Source organism: Bubalus bubalis, chromosome 23, assembly GCF_019923935.1.
Source record: "Bubalus bubalis isolate 160015118507 breed Murrah chromosome 23, NDDB_SH_1, whole genome shotgun sequence".
Lineage (NCBI taxonomy): Eukaryota > Metazoa > Chordata > Mammalia > Artiodactyla > Bovidae > Bubalus > Bubalus bubalis.
Window position 1 is genome coordinate 49,127,096 of NC_059179.1, and position 17,320 is coordinate 49,144,415.

General features: G+C 47.2%; 1 protein-coding gene across 3 annotated transcripts in view; it reads left to right on the forward strand.

Moving 5' to 3' along the window:
• MGMT (O-6-methylguanine-DNA methyltransferase) overlaps positions 1–17,320 on the forward strand; it is a 225,169-nt gene that overhangs the window by 201,259 nt on the left and 6,590 nt on the right. The window contains exons 4-5 of one of the 3 annotated variants that reach the window (XM_045164130.1): positions 3,372–3,408; positions 5,777–5,960. The exons of 1 other annotated variant lie outside the window; for it this stretch is intronic. In XM_045164130.1, coding sequence (XP_045020065.1) covers positions 3,372–3,408; positions 5,777–5,945 — 206 coding nt within the window. In that variant the 3' untranslated portion in view covers positions 5,946–5,960. Of the gene's footprint in view, positions 1–3,371; positions 3,409–5,776; positions 5,961–17,320 lie in introns of those variants that run through there. One more of the 3 variants, XM_045164129.1, reaches the window with a different exon arrangement.

The following is a 17,320-nucleotide window of genomic DNA, read 5'->3' on the forward strand; positions in this document are numbered from 1 at the left end:
ATGACTGTAGATTTTGTTTCTGTGTTTAGAGTCCAGTTTCCCAGCCTGAGATAACTGATGTTCACTTTGAGAATTTGGGAGATCGTGGCTGACTTTAGAATTGTTGTGATATGCCACCTTGTTACCATAGTCAGTTAACAAAGTCATACTGCAGGCATGGCTTTTGATCCGCCCAGGGCTCCCTGCTGAATTCTGCAATTCTGTGTTCCTCTCTGGAACACAGACATGGGATGGCTCTGCAGCATGTCCCTTGGTGGCCCTTGCCTCTGGTGCCCATGCTCTTGTTCTTGCCCCGGCTGAGCCAGGCTAGCCCCGAGGGGCCCACAGGATACGGCAGGAGTGATGGTGAGGCTCCCAAGGCTGGGAAGGGCCCTCTTGGGTCACTTCTTCTGAGGGAAGCCACCTGCTGTGGCATGAAGACACTCAGGCAGCCCTTTGGAGAGGTCACGTGGGGAGGACCTGAGGCCTCAGACTTTGCAGAAAAGCCCATGGTTGGGAGGCAGAGGTGGGCTTATCCTGCTTTGGTCTCTCACCTGCTCGGAACAGGGGGACCATGTCCTCAGGCCTTTGTAAAGGGGCAAGGACTGCCCTTTCAGGGAAGTATAAAGTGCTAGAGGACTGTAGCGTGACCTTATGGGCTTGCCGCCTGCCCATAGCAGCCCCTCTTGGCTCTCAGCCCTGGTCCCCGAAAGGAGAGGAAGGGACCAGGACCCCCTGGCTGGGCAGCAGTGGTGAAGTCCTCTGCCTCTCTGCCCCCCAGGGGAACTTCCTGCATGTTCACGGAGGGGTGCCCTGGGAGGCCCTTCTCCCACCCTCCCTGCCGCCCACCCGTCGAGGGCGCACAGTACCCCCTCCACCCACACCTGCGCGGCCTCGTCCTCATTTGAATAGGTGAGAAACCAAAGTCAGCTGCACAATTGGAGCTGGATTCCATCACTCAGAATTCAGTCACAACTTCTTTTGAATTCTTCAGCTGCCCTGCGGCAAAGGCTCAATGTTGATACTGAGATTAATCCCCAAAGAGCCCCTCATTTCTCTGCAGAGAAATTAAAGCTTGCCAGTTTTCCTTTTGCCTGTCCTTCTGACAGCTCTGTCAGTAATGATGTGCCTTCTCCATGGCGTAATCCCTGTCCCACGGTAAAGAATAATTCATTAAGAAATTAAGGGCTTAGCTTCTTTCTGTTGGGTTGGTCATCAAAAGTTAGCTAAAATTATTTAACAGACCTCAGGGCTGTTTTAGACAAGCTCAAGAAGCCACATGGGTGGGGATCTTTCAGACTCACCGCCCCACACCCCTGCTTTAGATTTGCTGATGTTCCCAGTCACGTGACACCAACTGGAGCCTCTCACGCTGGGCCCAGGGTGGTGGGGCTGTGCCCCGGTTCAGGAAGATGCTCCCTTTTAGACTTGCAGGAGCTGCAAGGTGTCTGTTGATGCAGCTGGATGCTATGGAGGGCTAGCAGGAGGCTTCGAAAGCTTCTGAAGGAATGCACGGTTGTTGTGGAGCTGGGTTGGAGAGGGGTGGGATACAGTGTACCTACGCTGACGTGGTTTTACAGACCGGTGGGGCGTGTAGCCTCAAATGGTGGGGATCTGAAATTCACTAGCAACTGGTCCCTTTAATGCAGCTGGACTGAAACCACGAAAAGAAGGCGAGGTTCGAGGGAGGCCTCTCATCGCCACCGTGGGCGCACAGGGACACCGCGTTGGAAAGCGCTGTGTCGTCTTAAATCTGATCACCCAGCTCTCTGTCGTTCAGATGACAAGGTTGTGCCCGGGGGAGCCCTGGCTCCCGTGGGCCAGGCTGGTTCAGGCGACCAACTGAGGAAGTCTGGAGTATTTCTGAGGGGACGTGAGAAGGAAGGGCCTGAGGTGGGCGTGCGGAGAGGCACACGCTGGCAGGGGAGGCGCTCGCGGCTGCGGGTCGAAGGCAATAGGACCAGAGGCTCAGGCTTGATGCCATGCCTTTTTCACAGGGACCCTCAGCAACATGTCAACCCCTTCCCTCCCTCTCCCTTCTTCCCTTTTTTTTTTTTTAACAGCCTTTCTATGTATTTCGTATAGTGTTCAGAAACTGCTAACACCTGTTCAAAAGTCAGTTATCCAGGTTTGAGCTGAATGACAATTACTTGAATGGTAAAGGGTGTTAATGTATAATTATTCACATTCATACCAGGACATTCACAGTTTAATCATTTCTCTGTAGGCTTCCTTAAGTTTGAGCTTTAAGTCTTAGGCATAATTCTTTTGTTAAATAAGTTTCGGGAGCTCTAATTATTGGGAAGGTGAATACAAATACAATACGGCCAGGTGCAGCCGCGAGGCTGTTGAGCCCACGTCACCTGCGCCGGCCTCGCCAGGTGAGAGCGCCGTCTCCCCGCAGCGGGTGAGGCCGAGGCTCGTTTCTGAGGGCTGATACAGTCCAATCCGCCTGCGAGATGAGCTCGGAGACTGTGTTCTGGTGCGCTCCGGGCCAGCAAGCCCTGCTCCTCTGGCCAGGCGTGGACAGGGAGGGGCCGCCCTAACCCTTTATGGAGGTCGTCTGTCCTCTGGACCCCTCTGTCCTCCTCGGAACTCCTGAGGACCCCAGAGAGCTTTGGATTATCAGCATTTTATTTATGTACATTGACCATGTTGAAAATTAAACCTGAGAGTTTTTTAGTGTGTTAATTTATTCCAAAGTAATAATAATAAATTCACTGTATATTATCAAAAATAATATATTCATGTGAAAATAACTCTATTTTCCAAGACCAAAACACACAGAAGAGCGGCACTGCTCTGCACTTCTGCCAGTCGCTTTAATCTTGCCTTAATGGAAGACAGGTGGGTTCTCATAGCTGCTCCTGCATTTAATCTGTTTATCACACATCATGTCGCTTATGGGAAACTTCTATGTACTTGTGGGAGAATGAAAATTTAAAAGGCAAATAGCACCTCAGTGTTACTATGAAAATAGTGTTCACCTCACAGTTCCCCTAACTGGGTCTCTGGGACCCCGAAGCTCCCCAGACTGGACTGTGAGGACCACTGTTCTAAAAGTAAAAACTGTTTATTGTTCCCAAAAGTTGCCCATTGACTCTATGCATGTGTGCTCAGTCGCTTCAGTCTTGTCCAACTCTTTGCGACCCCGTGGACTGTACCCGCCAGGCTCCTCTGTCCATGGGGATTCTCCAGGCAAGGGTACTGGAGTGGGTTGCCATGCCCTCCTCCAGGGCATCTTCCCAACTCAGGGACTGAACCCTTGTCTCTTATGTCTCCTGCATTGGCAGGAGGTTCTTTACCACTTGTGCCACCTGGGATGGCCCTGTTGTCTCTCTAAGGAGTCATAAAATTTGTGTTGTGTTCCTGATTATTATTTTTTTTTTCAGTGTTCCTGGTGTGGCAGAGGTGCTGTGCTCTCTCCAGGTGAGCCAGGCTCCTTTTCCCTTGAGTACCAGCAGACCACAGGCTCTGACTGCCGTTGCGCATGGTTTCAGTAGGCCCGCCCTTAGCTGGACAGTTACTCCAGGCTCACCCACAGGACAGAATCTCCCTCCACACCTGTAATCTGGGCTCTCAGCAGTGCTTGGGACCACAGAGTCCCCACTGGGAACCCAGAGGCCAGTGCCACATTCCCTCACCTGGAAAAGGGAGCCCCAGGTCAGGTGCTTGCAAGAGGAGTAAGTGAAGGGCAAGGAGAGCACATCAACTGCCTGTCCCAGTTTCCCATTGGGGGTCACTTCTATCTGAAGCACCCCCACTCCTTCCAGGAAACATATGCCCACTCTTCAAGACCAGACCCTCAGCAGCTGTGCTCCAGCATTTCCCTCCCATCTCCCTGCTCGTGTTGCTGCCCACCATCCAACGCCACAGTTTTCTGCAGCTTGTTTTTGTCATATGTTAGAAAGGCTGGCTTTGGGCTGTCCCCCACGGCCACCACAAGGCAGCCCTCTTCACAAGCCGGGAACATCCCTTGGGTTTTCCAGATGGAGTGTCTCCCCGTCCTGACCAGTCCAGCCCAGAGATACTGGTTGGCAGAGGTGTATCTTTGTCCCTGGCACTGTGTCCCTCCAGACCCCACTCCCAATTCCACAGCAGACTCACAGGCTTCACGGTGTGTGCCGTCCTCCAGCAGGACACTCACACGCCCCCTACCCCCGTGTACCAGGCTGACACTCTCAAGTAGGTGTATTTAGTTCATGTAGTCTGACTTGGTTAGGCGTGTGCTGAAATGAAAATACCATGTTGATTCCTGAACCTTTGAGATGACCTATAAGCTTTCTTATTCTTTGTTTTTTCTCTGCTGCTCATAGTGTTGTAGAGGTCATAGCTGACATAACTGAATCAGTTCAGTTCAGTCCAGTCGCTCAGTCGTGTCCGACTCTTTGCAACCCCATGAACCACAGCATGCCAGGCCTCCCTGTCCATCACCAACTGCCGGAGTCCACCCAAACCAGTGTCCATCGAGTCGGTGATGCCATCCAACCATCTCATCCTCTGTCGTCCCCTTCTCCTGCCCTCAATCTTTCCCAGCATCAAGGTCTTTCAAATGAGTCAGCTCTTTGCATCAGGTGGCCAAAATATTGGAGTTGCAGCTTCAGCATCAGTCCTTCTAATGAATATTCAGGACTGATCTCCTTTAGGATGGACTGGTTGTATCCCCTTGCAGTCCAAGGGACTCTCAAGAGTCTTCTCCAACACCACAGTTCAAAAGCATCAATTCTTCTGTGCTCAGCTTTCTTTACAGTCCCAACTCTCAACCCATACATGACTACTGAAAATAACGGAAATAAATGCAGTTATTTTCCCTTAAGCAGTGTTATATTTCATTTGAAATGAAATATACATGTATTACAGCACATGGAAAGAAGAGAGTATTTACAAGTTATCCAGTGCTGATGTCAGAAACAGCTGTGGCTGATAGAGGTGAGGCTGGTGCTCTGGAGGGCCAGCGTCAGGGGACTCCTTCGTGTTTGTAGATACAGAGGCCCCTAGGCGTGTGCGGCCCTGGCCGAGCCCAGTTGCAGCAGGGTGACCTGCTCTGGCCCCTCCAGAGGCCCTCGGCTGGGCTGCTGACGCTCTGCCTGCAGGGAGTGGTGCCAGGCCCCCTCGTGCCCTCGCTGTGCTGGGCGCTGACCGTTTCCCTGTGGGAAGGCTGGGGCGAAGGCTGCCGCAGCAGCAGCTGTTCCTCCTGAGCGTGTCTGAGAGCTGGTGGGGCCACAGTGCCCCTCTGCCTGGCTGTTCTCATCCTCACCCATGCCCGAGTGCAGCTGCTCGCTCTCGGCCGGGGGCTGTGCCCGCCTCTGGCAGCTGCTCTGTCACCCTAGTCGGGCTTGGCAGCTTGAGGTTGCTCTCGGGGTAAACGGTGCTGCTTGTTTCCCCCCCAGCACTAGCCACCCTCAGGCGGACTCAGGGGAGACCAGACCCACTCCTCCATTCATCCCGTAGACCCTCACTGGATGCCTCCTCTGGGTCAGCCCCAGAGCTCTCTGCTGAGGTGCGGACCCCTCAGGCAGGCCCTTGCTCTGAGCTGTGTTGAGTGGAGGGCCCACCGTGATGACTGTATATTAATGTTGAGGGTGAACTTGTAGAGGAGAAAGACGTGGCAGAGAATGTGACCTAGACTCCACTTTAAGTAGATATCTTGACCTTTGAGGAGAAAACTCTTCTTTGGTAAAAGAAAAGGCATGTAGAAAATGTGTTTCCTTCGATCTTGTCTTTTCAGAAATGTGGTAAAACTGAATTTTGTGGTTTGCAGTGCTGTGGATTTTAATACATGTGTAGTTTTCTGTAGCTACCATCAGAAGCAGGACATGCGAGTCCCCTCGCCCAATGCCCCGCTGCTGCCCGTTTGCCGCCACGGCGGCCCCCCGACGCCCGGCAGGCTCCGCTCTGTGCTGTCACCAAGGCTCGCGGCACTGAGAGCGTCACACAAGTGGGCTCAGACGGCATTTATCTTTTGAGCCTGGTTTCTGTGAATAGTTTAATACCTCTGAGATTCATCCAAATTGTTGTATGTATCTGTAGTTTATTCCTCTTAATTGCTGTATTCCACACTATAGGTGTTATCTTCATGTGTTTTTATAGCCATTCTAATAGGTGTGGAATGCTATCTCATCCTGATTTTAATTTGCATTTCTCTAACAGTTATGTTGAACATCTTTTCATGTGCTTATTTACCAAACTATATCCTCCTTTGATGAACTGTCAATTCAAGTCTTTTGCCCATCTTTTTAAATTAGGTTGTTTGTTTTCTTACTGTTGAATTTAAATATTTTTGTATATATTCTGAATATAAGTCCTTTATTGGATATATTTCCAAATATTTTCTCCCAGGCTCCAACCTGTCTTGTATCTCTTAACACTGACTTTTACAGACCAGTTTTGTTTTGTTTTGTTTTCATTTGATGAAGTCCAGTTTACTTTTTAATTTATGGATTGTGGTTTTGATGAAACATCTGAGAACTGTTTGCCTAACTTTGGGTCACAAAGGTTTTCTCCTCTACTCTAAAATTTTCTTTTTTAGTTGAAAGTTTTATTTAAATAAATGATTTATTTTAAATTAATTTTTTAACGGTATGAGATTTAGGTCAGAGTTCAGTGTTTTGCATCTAGATATCAAGTTTTCCATCAACACTTTTTGAAAGTAATACCCTTTTTCCATTGAAATGCTTTTGCAACTTTGTCATAAACCATTTGGACATTGTATGTTAGTCTCCTTTGAAAGTCTCTGTGTTTATCCCTTTATAAATTTCACATTATCTTGATCTATAACAGCATAATAGTATGTCTTAAAACCTGCTGGTGTGATTTCTCAGCCTTTTTTTCCTTTTGCCTTTTTCAAATGTTTTGACTGTTCAAGTTCCTTTGCCTTTCCACGTAAGTTTTAGAATCATCTTGTCTGTATCTTCAAAAAATACCCCTGGGATTTTGACTGGAATGGAAATAAATCAGTGGTTCAGTTTTTGGAGAATTGAAAGCTTTGTGATATTGAGACTTCCTATCCATGAACATGGTATGTCTCTCAAATTATTTAGGTTTTCTTTTATAATATTATCAATATATCAGCATTTTGTAGTTTTCAGCAGAAAGATCTTGTATGCAGTTAGATTTAGATCTAAGTATTTCAGTTTGGTTGGAGCTGTTACCAGTAACAGAACTGTGACTGCCTCTTGTGTGTTGGCCTTGTGCCTGCTGACTCTGCTATATCCGCCTGTTAGTTCAAAGCTGGTTTTGTTGTTGGCATGTTTGTTTGTTTTGATAGATTCTTAAGTGTTTTCCCATGAACAAATCACATTGCCTATGAATGGGGACAGTTTTATTTCCTTCCAACATGTATTTATGTTCTTGTCCTGTTGTAACGGCTGAAGCTCCCACTGTGGTGTTGAGCAGGAGCGGACGTCCTGCTGCTTCTCAATCTTGAGGGGGACCATTCATCTTCTCACAGGCGAGCACGGTAGGAACTCCGGGCTTTTGTCATCACCTTTATTGCGTTGTCCCAGGGTGGCTGGGAGCTGCCATCATGAATGCATGTTGAAACGTCTTACATTTTTTTCCTACCATGATTAATATTAATCATTATGTATTTTTCTTCATTAGGCTGTTAATATGGTGGCTCATATTAGTTCATTTTAAGTAGACTTTATTTTTTAGAACAGTTTTAGATTTACCAAAAAAAAAAAACCCACAATAATAATAATTGAGTTAATACAGAGAGCCCACATCTATTGTACCCACATCTATTTTGCCCTATAATTGACCTCTTGAATTACTGATACACTTGTTAATTCAATGAACCAGTGTCGATATCTTACTTAATTAACTAAAGTTCACATTTTATTCAGATTGCCTTAGGTTTAATCTAATGTCCTTCTGTTTCAGGAACCAATTTAGGGTACCGTATTAGATTTGGTCATTACATCTCCTTAGATTTCTCTTAGCTTTGACATTTTCTCAAGATTTTCCTTGTCTAAGATGACCTTTGCAGTTTTCTAGAGTACTTGTCAGAAATTTTGTAGAATGTCATTATATTAGAATTGATATGATGCTTTTCTCGTCATAGACTGGAGCTATGGAGTTACAGGAGGAAAACCACAGAGGTAAACTGCCATTTTCATGAAGTCATGTCAAGGGTCCATACTATCATTATGATTTAACACTGTTGAGGTTGGCATTGACCTCTACCAATATTTTTTTTTTATGTTTTTTTTTCTTTTTTCTTTTTTTTTGACCTCTACCAATATTAAGGTAGAGTGAAAGTCACTCAGTCGTGTCTGACTCTTTGCAACACCATGCACTGTAGTCCATGGAATTCTCCAGGCCAGAATACTGGAGTGGGTAGCCTTTCCCTTCTCCAGGGGATCTTCCCAACCCAGAGATCGAACCCACGCACGTCTTCGAAACATTAGTTCGTACTCAAATCTACATAGATTTCTAATCCATTATTACCTGGATCATTCTAGCCGCCTCCCCTTGCTTATCTGTACGCTCCTCTTCCATCAGTGAGAAACTGGCTCCCGTCTTCTGCCATCCATCTCCTTAGTTATTTGAGCCCAGTATACTGTATCGCAGTATTGGGATGTTTATCCTGTACTTCCCTGGGAAACAGCCTTGTCAACCAGAGTACAGTGTACAGGGCAGTTCCTTTTGCCTTAGTCTTATAGACTCCACTTTTTCCCAAAGTTGCTTGGGTCACTGTTTTTCCTCCCCCACACTTCAGTGGAGTTGTGCATACATTTGTAATATGGTTAGAGTCTCCTTACCACTTGCACTCTGTCCTGGGATCCTCCATGTAAATATTTACATGACTGCATAATACTCCACTGTATGGATGTTCCCTAGTTTATTTATAAAAGGGCATCTTGGTTGCTTCCAGCTTTCGGCAGTAGGTAAATAAAGCTGCTGTAAACATCCATGTGCGGGTTTTTGTGTGGACATAAGTTTTCCAATCTGTTGAGTATAAATACCTAGGAATGCAGTCACTCGTTCATGTGGTAAGCTCCTGTTTAGCTTTATAAGTAAGAAATTAGCACACTTTCTTCCAGAATAGTTGTTCTGCTTTGCATTTTCATCAGCAGTGACTAAATATCCCTCATCCTCATCGGCAGTCAGTACTGTTGAGGTTTTTTTGTTTGTTTGGTTGGTTTTTAGCCATTCTAATAGTATCTAATTATATCTCATTATTTTAACCTATAGCTCCCTAATGACAAATGATGTTCAACATCTTTTCAGATGCTTATTTGTCACCTGTATATCTTTTTTGGTGAGGAGGTGTCTGTTAAACTCTTGTGCTTAATTGCTCAGTCTTGTCCAACTCTTTGCAACCCCATGAACTATATATATAGCCCGCCAGGCTCCTCTGTCCATGGGATTCTCCAGGCAAGAATCCGGGAGTGGGTTGCCATGCCCTCCTCCAGGGGGTCTTCCCAAAACAGAAGACCCCCTCCCTGGTGCCACTCGTGCGAGGCCCAAGTTAAACTCTTATCCACTTTATAATTGGGTCATTTTCTTATTGAGTTTCTAAGAAGTCTGTGTATTCTGTATACAAGTCCTTTATCAAATATATCTTGCAAATTTTTCTTTCAGCTTGTTCCTTTTCTGTAAGGTATCTTAACAGCATTTTTTTTTAATTTTATTTTATTTTTAAATTTTACATAATTGTATTAGTTTTGCCAAATATCATTTTTCACAGAGCAAAAACTGCTTATGATAAAGTTCAACTTACCCACTTTTTTCCCTTTCATGGAGGTTTTCATAGTTTTGCCTCTTAGATTTAGGCCTGTGATCCACTTTGAGTCAGTTTCTGTAGAAGATACATGGTCTGTCTAGATTCATATTTTGCATGTGGCTGCCCAGTTGTTCAAGCACCAGTTTTTGGAAGGATTATCCTTTTTCCATGGACTTGCCTTTGTTCTTCTAATTCTGTTCCATTGATATATGTATTTTTTCACCAGTACATCCTATCTTGATTAATGTAGCTTTATAAGAGATTAATTTTTTCAAATATTAAATCAGCCCTCCATTCTTAGGACAAACTCCACTGAATTATTTCTCGATTTGATTTGCAAGTACCTGTTGAGAATTTTTGCATGTGTGGCCATGAGAGATCGTGATCTGTGCCTTTCAGCTTCTTTGATTTTGGTATTTGGATAATTACAGCCTCATAAAATGCCTTAGGAATTGTTCCCTTCTCTATTATTCTGAAAAAATTATGCTGAATTGATCTGTTCTTTTAAATGTTTGATAGAATTTTCTGGTGAAATTATCTGGCCCTATAATTTCAGAAGATTTTAAACTATGAATTCAGTGTCTGTGAGGTCAGTAATAACATCCCCTCTTTAACTTCTTGTGTTGATAGGGGTTTTTAATGAGTCTTGCTAGAAATGTATCGGTTTACCTTCTCAGAGAGCCGGGCTTTGGCTTCATGTGTTTCACTCTGTCACTTTCTGTTTTCAGTTTCACTGGTTTCTGTCGTCACCTTCATTATTCCTTTCCTCCTTCTTTCGGATTATTTTTGTTTTCTTTTTCTGGTTTCTTAAATTGGAAGCTTATTATTGTTATGGGCTGCCCTGGTGGCTCAGATGGTAGAGAATCCGCCTGCAGTGCAGGAGACCCAGGTTCAGTCCCTGGGTCGGGAAGCCCCTGGAGGAGGGCATGGCCGCCCGCTCCAGTGCTCTTGCCTGGAGAATCCCACGGACGGAGGAGCCTGGTCGGACCATAGGGTCGCAGAGCTGGACATGACTGATCAACTCAACTCATTATTGTTATGTTTTATACTGTCATTAATTTGAGACCTTTTTTCTAAAATATGCATTTAATACTATAAATATCCCTCTAAATATTGCTTTAGCTGTGTCCCATAGTCTGTGATGTGCATATTTTCCGTTTCATTCAGCTCAGTTTTGTTTTCTTTTCCTTAAGATTTCTTCTGTGGCTCATAGATTATTTAGAAATAGCTTATTTACTCTTCAAATATTTGGAGATTTTCCTTTTCCCTTTTCCATTATGATCAGAGAAAGTCATTTGTCTGATTTCAATTGTTTTAAATTTGTTAGTTAGTTTCATAACCCAGAATGTGCCACATCTTGATTAGTGTTCCATGTGCATTTCCAAAGAATTCTGTTACTGAGTGTTCTATAAAGTTAAAACAAGTTGGTTGATGGTGTTTTTTTCTTTCCACATCCTTGATTTTCTGTCAGATATTTCTGTCCGTTACAAGAGAGGAGTAGTGAAGTCTTCAAGCATAATTGTGGATTTGACCAATTATCGTTTCATTTTTGTCAGCTTTTGCTTCATGCATTTGAACCCTGTTGTTAAGGTACATAAACACTTAGGGTTGGTATGTCAGACACTTATTTCACTTTATTGCTATCTTATTTCTTACATTTTATTATCACATAATATTATCTGTTTTCTGTCTTTTCCCTCTGTTTTTCATTTTTCGTTCCCCTTTCTTTCCTTCCTTTGGAATAGTTGAGCATTTTCTAGTCCGCCATCTGTTTTTCACTGTATCACCTCTTAACGGTTTTCTGGCGGTTTTGCTTCAGGGACTATAACACGCCACATGCATCACTGTCGCGGTCCAGCTGGAGTCAGCCTCTCACCACCTCAACGTGGAGCATGGACGCCTCACCGCCGCGGAGCCCTTTCAGCTCCGCCGAAGGCTCACCCCTGCGCACGCTGCAGTCTTCTCTGTTGATGTCATGGTCTTACTTTCAGTCGTTAAACGTATTTTGAGGAACTCAACAGAAGAAGAATCTGGTATTTAGCCAAATAGTCACCACTTCTTTGGTTCTGCTTTTATTCCTGATGCTCCACACTTCCCTGTGGTATTGTTTTGCTTCTTACTTGAAGAGCTTCCTGTAGCTTTTTAGGTCTGTTGGCAGTGCATTATCTCTAGGTTTTTTTGATCTAAAAATGTCTTTATTTTAACTTCACCCTTGAAGGATTTTTTTTTCAAAATGAGATATAGAATTCTGAGTTGATGGTTCTTTTCTCTCAGCACTTTAAAAACTGCCATTTTGCTTCCTTCTGATCTCTGCAGTTTCTGTAAGAATTCTACAGTCATTCAAACATTGTTTTCCCACAGATAATACGCCATTTTTCCTTGTTTTCCAGATTTCTGTCTTCATCCTTGGATTTCAGCAGCTTCATCTTGATGGGTTTGGGAGTGGATTTCTTTGGGATTGTCCCTTTGCACATGGCTGAGCTTCTTTTAAATCTATGGTTGTATATCTTTTGCTAAATCTGGGCAATTTTTAGCTATTATTTCTTTGAATTTTTTCTCCTACCCCACACTTTGCTTTCTCTCCTTCTGGAACTCCAGTAACACGTTAACGTGTGAGGCCTTCTGGCTTTTCCAGCGTGTCCCCAAGACTGCTTTGGATACTGTCGTTCGCTTTTGGCATTCTTTCCTGCCTCTCAGGTTGACCATTTCTGCTGACTCGTCTTCAGGCCAGGTGACTCTGCGTCGGGCGTCTCCAGTCTGCCTAGAAGCCCATGCCGTGCAGTTCTTCCTTTTTGCATATTGTATGTTTCAGTTCTACATTCTCTGATTTTTCTTCGTAATTTTCATTTTTTTGGAAACTCTATTTTCACTTGCTCCAAGGGTGTTCTCCCTTCTCACAGCGTTCTTACCACAGATCCTGTACAGCCGTCCTCAGTTGTGGTTTATCAGGTTGTCGCATGTAGTTTGGGTGTCTCACAGTTTTGTTAATTACACCTCAGAAAGCTTGGCGGGGCAGGGGTTGTCAGGAGAGTCTGACTTCCATGTCTTCTTGGCCATTACAGTTGATGATTTTCTTTTCCCAGGAAGGCTGAGGATTTCCTGACTCTTCATATGCTGAGTGTTCTGGACCTTGTAACCCGCTCATTTTGAATAGATGTTCTGAGGCCCTGAGTCTCATGTGAGTCCTGTGGGTAACGCCGATGTTCATGTTGACGAGACCCTTAACCTGGCTGGATGCAGCCCCTGAGTCCTGGCCAGGCTCCTGTGGCTGTGCTCTCGGTGTCTGCGCTCTGCAGCGTCCGCGGTCTCCTCAGGGCTGCCCCCGGGACCACAGCAGGGGCTCAGCCTTCCCTCCGTTCTGTCTTGCGTTTCGCGTTGGATCCACCCGAACAGCTCCGGGTCTGGTGTGGTTTCCCAGTCCCCTCTTCCTCCACAGCCTCCCTGGTCCTCTCCCACACACTCCTGCAACCGCACAGGCCTCTGGGGCCGGGCAGCAGGAGAGAGAGACGGAGAACGCAGGGGGGCCCAGCCACTTTTGGGCCCACAGCTCTTCCCCTCAGAAAGGATGTTTCTCCTCAGAGCTCTCAGCACCTGCCGGCCCCCACCATTGCCACCCCCTGCACACACTGCAGGGTTGCCTGGGGCCCAAAGAGTTCAAGACAGTAGCCCTGGGGGGGCTTCCCCTCCTCAAGGCAGCAAGGGCTCCTGGGCTCCGTCTGAACTGACGCCGCCTCCAGGGTCCAGGCCGCAGTCCGTCCTGTGTGCGTGCAGTCCCTTCAGTCTTGTCTGACTGTGTGACGCCCCAGACTATAGCCCACCAGGCTCCTCTGTCCATGGGATTCTCCAGGCAAGAAGAGGGGGTTGCCGTTTCCTTCTCCAGGGGATCTTGTCCACCCAGGGATTGAACCTGCATCTCTGGAGCCTCCTGCATTGGCAGGCAGGTTCTATACCATTAGTGCCACCTGGGAAGCCCACAGTCAGTCCTGGCTGGGGATTTCTGAATTAAAAGTGGTAAACAGGCACCTCATCGCAGTGCGTCTTCCAGTTCTTCTTCCCCAGCCTTTCCTCCCCATGGCCCTGTGCTCTGTGCCCTGGCTTCAGAGAGGCACTCAGTAGCGTGTGCTCACCCATCCCTTTGCTCTCATGGCCTCCCTCCTGGGCTCCTTCCTGGGGAGGTCGTCTGGCTGCTTTGATGCTGAGACAGCATCAGGTCACGTTAGCCGATATGCTCTTGAAGAGCACGTGGTGTGAGAACTGTGCTGGATTCGCCTGATCAGAACCTGGTGCTCACTCCAGGGTGTTATGGGCTCCCTCTGTGCCAGAGGCCAGAGAAGGCCAGGCCTGGAGAGCCCTTGGAACGTCGGAAACCTGGCAGATGGCCGTGACCCAGGCGTGGACGCCAGGTTCAGTGCTACGGCAGGGCATCCACAGGCATGCGGTGTTGTCAGCAGCCCAGGGAGAGAGAGGGCTTAGAAAACAGTCTTCACCAGGTTCAGGTGGTTATAGTGGCCGGGTCTGAGAAGCCATCCAGGCTGAAATGGAAATGACCAGGTCCTTAGGATAAGGGAGAGCTAAGAAGCAGTCTTGACCCCACCTGAGTTCCAGAGCAGGCTGGAGAGGGCAAGGGAGAGGAGCACCCGGAGTGTGGCCTGTGGAGGCTGCAGCCTGCCCCCTGTGGGGACCTTCACAGGAGAGAAAGGTGGTGGTTCAGTGGTTGCTGCTGCTGCTGGTCAGTCTCCAGGTCGTGTCCAGCTCTTTGTGACCCCATGGACTACAGCACACCAGGCTTCCCTGTCCCTCCCCACCTCCCAGAGTTTGCCCAAGTTCATGTCCATTGTGTCGGTGATGCCATCCACCCATCTCATTCTCTGTCATCTTGTTCTCCTCCTGCCTTCACACTTTCCCAGCATCAGGGGCTTCTCCAGTGAGTCAGTTCTTCATGTCAGGTGGACAAAGTGTTGGAGCTTCAGCATCAGTCCTTAGGGCCACCTGAAATGATGGTCCCACCTCTAAAGATTTATATGGTCACCTCACCAAGACTCTTGAGTCCCTTGGACTGCAAGGAGATCCAACCAGTCCATCCTAAAGGAGATCAGTCCTGGGTGTTCATTGGAAGGACTGATGTTGAAGCTGAAACTCCAATACTTTGGCCACCTGATGCGTAGAACTGACTCATTGGAAAGACCCTGATGTTGGGAAAGATTGAGGGCAGGAGAAGGGAACGACAGAGGATGAGATGGCTGGATGGTATCACTGACTCAACAGACATGAGTTTGGGTGAACTCCGGGAGTTGGTGGTGGACAGGGAGGCCTGCGGTTCATGGGGTCACAAAGAGTCACACATGACTGAGCGACTGAACTGAACACCTTCAAGAGAATGTGTTTTCCACCTTAGTTCATTTTTATGAGCAAATTTTTTTTACTACATTTCAGAATGATATTCAGCAGCTCACAGTTGCCCCTCCTTTTTGGAGAAGTGGGGCTCAGGTCTGATTTTTGCACAGGTCCAGAGCAAAGGCATTGACTGTGAGAGCTGCTTAAGACTAATTAATGCATTTGCTCCCTACGGGGTGGATTGAGTTCCAGGTAACAAAAATGATGTGCTTGATTGCAAAATACTGCATTTTTTTCAGCTGTTTGTCCTAAGATATCGCCGGGCATGTACAAGATGAGAAATGGTTTCCTGTGAAAAATTGACGATGAAGCCGAAAATGTTTGATAAACTCTGTGCTCACACATGGGCTTGTAATTGTTTCATTATACGATGCTTCTGCCCTTGGAAGGAGAGGCGCTCTGTGACTTGGCAGTAACCCATCAGAGCAGCGCTGGGGCTGGTACTCCATGAGGGCGGAGGAGCGGACATGGCTCCTCGGAGCTGCTGTCTCCAGTCGCCTTCGCACGCACCCCTCCCTGTCCCTGCCGGTTCAGTAGGTCCCAGGCTGCTCTCGGGACAGCCTGGGCAGCACCCTCTCCCCGGGCCAGAGCAGGGAAGCCGGAGCCGGCAGCTCTGCTGTCGGAGGAAGGCTGGGATCTGGCCTTGGTGTCTTGCAGTATTGACTTGGGCTGCTTTTATTGTGTCTTTTTCAAGACAGCTGTCCCTGAAACCTCTTTTTCTCCAAGATACCACCAAGCTGCCTTGCTTTTCTTTTTCCTTCCTTTTATTTTTAAGTTAGGCACAACAGCGGTGACAATAATAATGATTAACAGTTTGATTTCAAAATGCTTTCTAAAGAAATCACAGTAAACAAAGTCTGTTTGCCTAAGGAAACCCTCGCAGCAATCAGCTAGTCACACAACCGCATGTGCTAATGAACCCAAAGCTGTTAATGTGGTTTCTTCAGTTAAATTGATTCATGAATTTTGAAGAGAACATTATCTAATGAATTTTCTTTGAATAGAAAGCAATTAAAAGGACAAATCAGTCTGATTAACCCCAAAGTCACCCTCCTGCCACAAATGGTGTAGAGTTTGAAATTATATCATAAAAAACTAGAGCACATTCGCTATCTTTCTGCCCTCTGCTAATCCATGTAAATTAATGAACAACAAAGTCAATTTCTTTGCTGACCCTTTTCTAGTATCACCTGGATTATGCTGATGTTTAATTTGCTTAATGTTATAATAAAGACTAAACAGGTTTTTTTCCCAGTGAAGTGATTATCATTCCCTTCAGTTAAGAAGTGATTTGTATTATCTAACACACGTGTAAGGGTGTGTTTCCTTTAAGAACCAAATCGCACTTGGCCAGCGTGGCGTGAAGTGTAATTAGTGCTGTTCTGGGCCCAGGAACTGCCCGTGGAATCCTTCCCTTTGTTGCTGTGTCAGGCGCTCCTGCCCTCGCCTTGGGGGAGGTGGCGGGGCGGGGGTTGCTGGGCAGCTCCCTGTCCCATGCTCGCGGACACGCGTCTTCTGGGGAAAGATGAGAGGCCCCGACTGAGATGGCCCGGCCTGTGCCCAGCTCCTCTGCAGCGCCCTGCACACCCGGAAGCACGCTCGGCCTGCAGCAGAGGGAGAGGCTGTCCTGTGTCCTCCTCTTCACCCCTGCAGCAGCTTGATGTGGCTGCTCATTAAAACGGGGGTAAGGCTGTTTTATCTTTGCAGCTCTGCTCCTTACGGATGCCTGGAGCCAAGGTGTGGACCGCGGTGCTCGTGGACCGCGGTGTATGGCATCCTAAGCCTGCTCGCGCTCGGGTGTGGATGGCTCAGCTAGCATCAGACCGTGGTCCAGCCCACGGCCTCCTTTTCCTTCTGCGTCCCAGCTGGAGTCGGGACTGAACAAGCAGTACAAAGCTTCCAAAGTTGGTGTGCACGCAGGGCCTTCTGTGCTTGTGAAGTGAGCCGTGTGCGATCCACACCCGCGCAGGCCCCAGGAGAGCGTGCTGCAGGCCCACGTGGAGCTCCGGGGAGGTGGGAGGGCGGGCCGTCTGTGCTGCCCACTGGCGGGGCCTGTGGAGGTGCCGGCCCGCCCTCGGCTCGCCTCCCGCGCGTCCTCTCATCGGTGACATGGTGACAGGACCCCGTGCAGAGCTAGGTTTTAATTAAGTCACACCTCTGTGTACGTTGTTGCGTTTTCTCTTTCAGGGCTGGCAGCTGTTTGTATCTTAGCTGTTG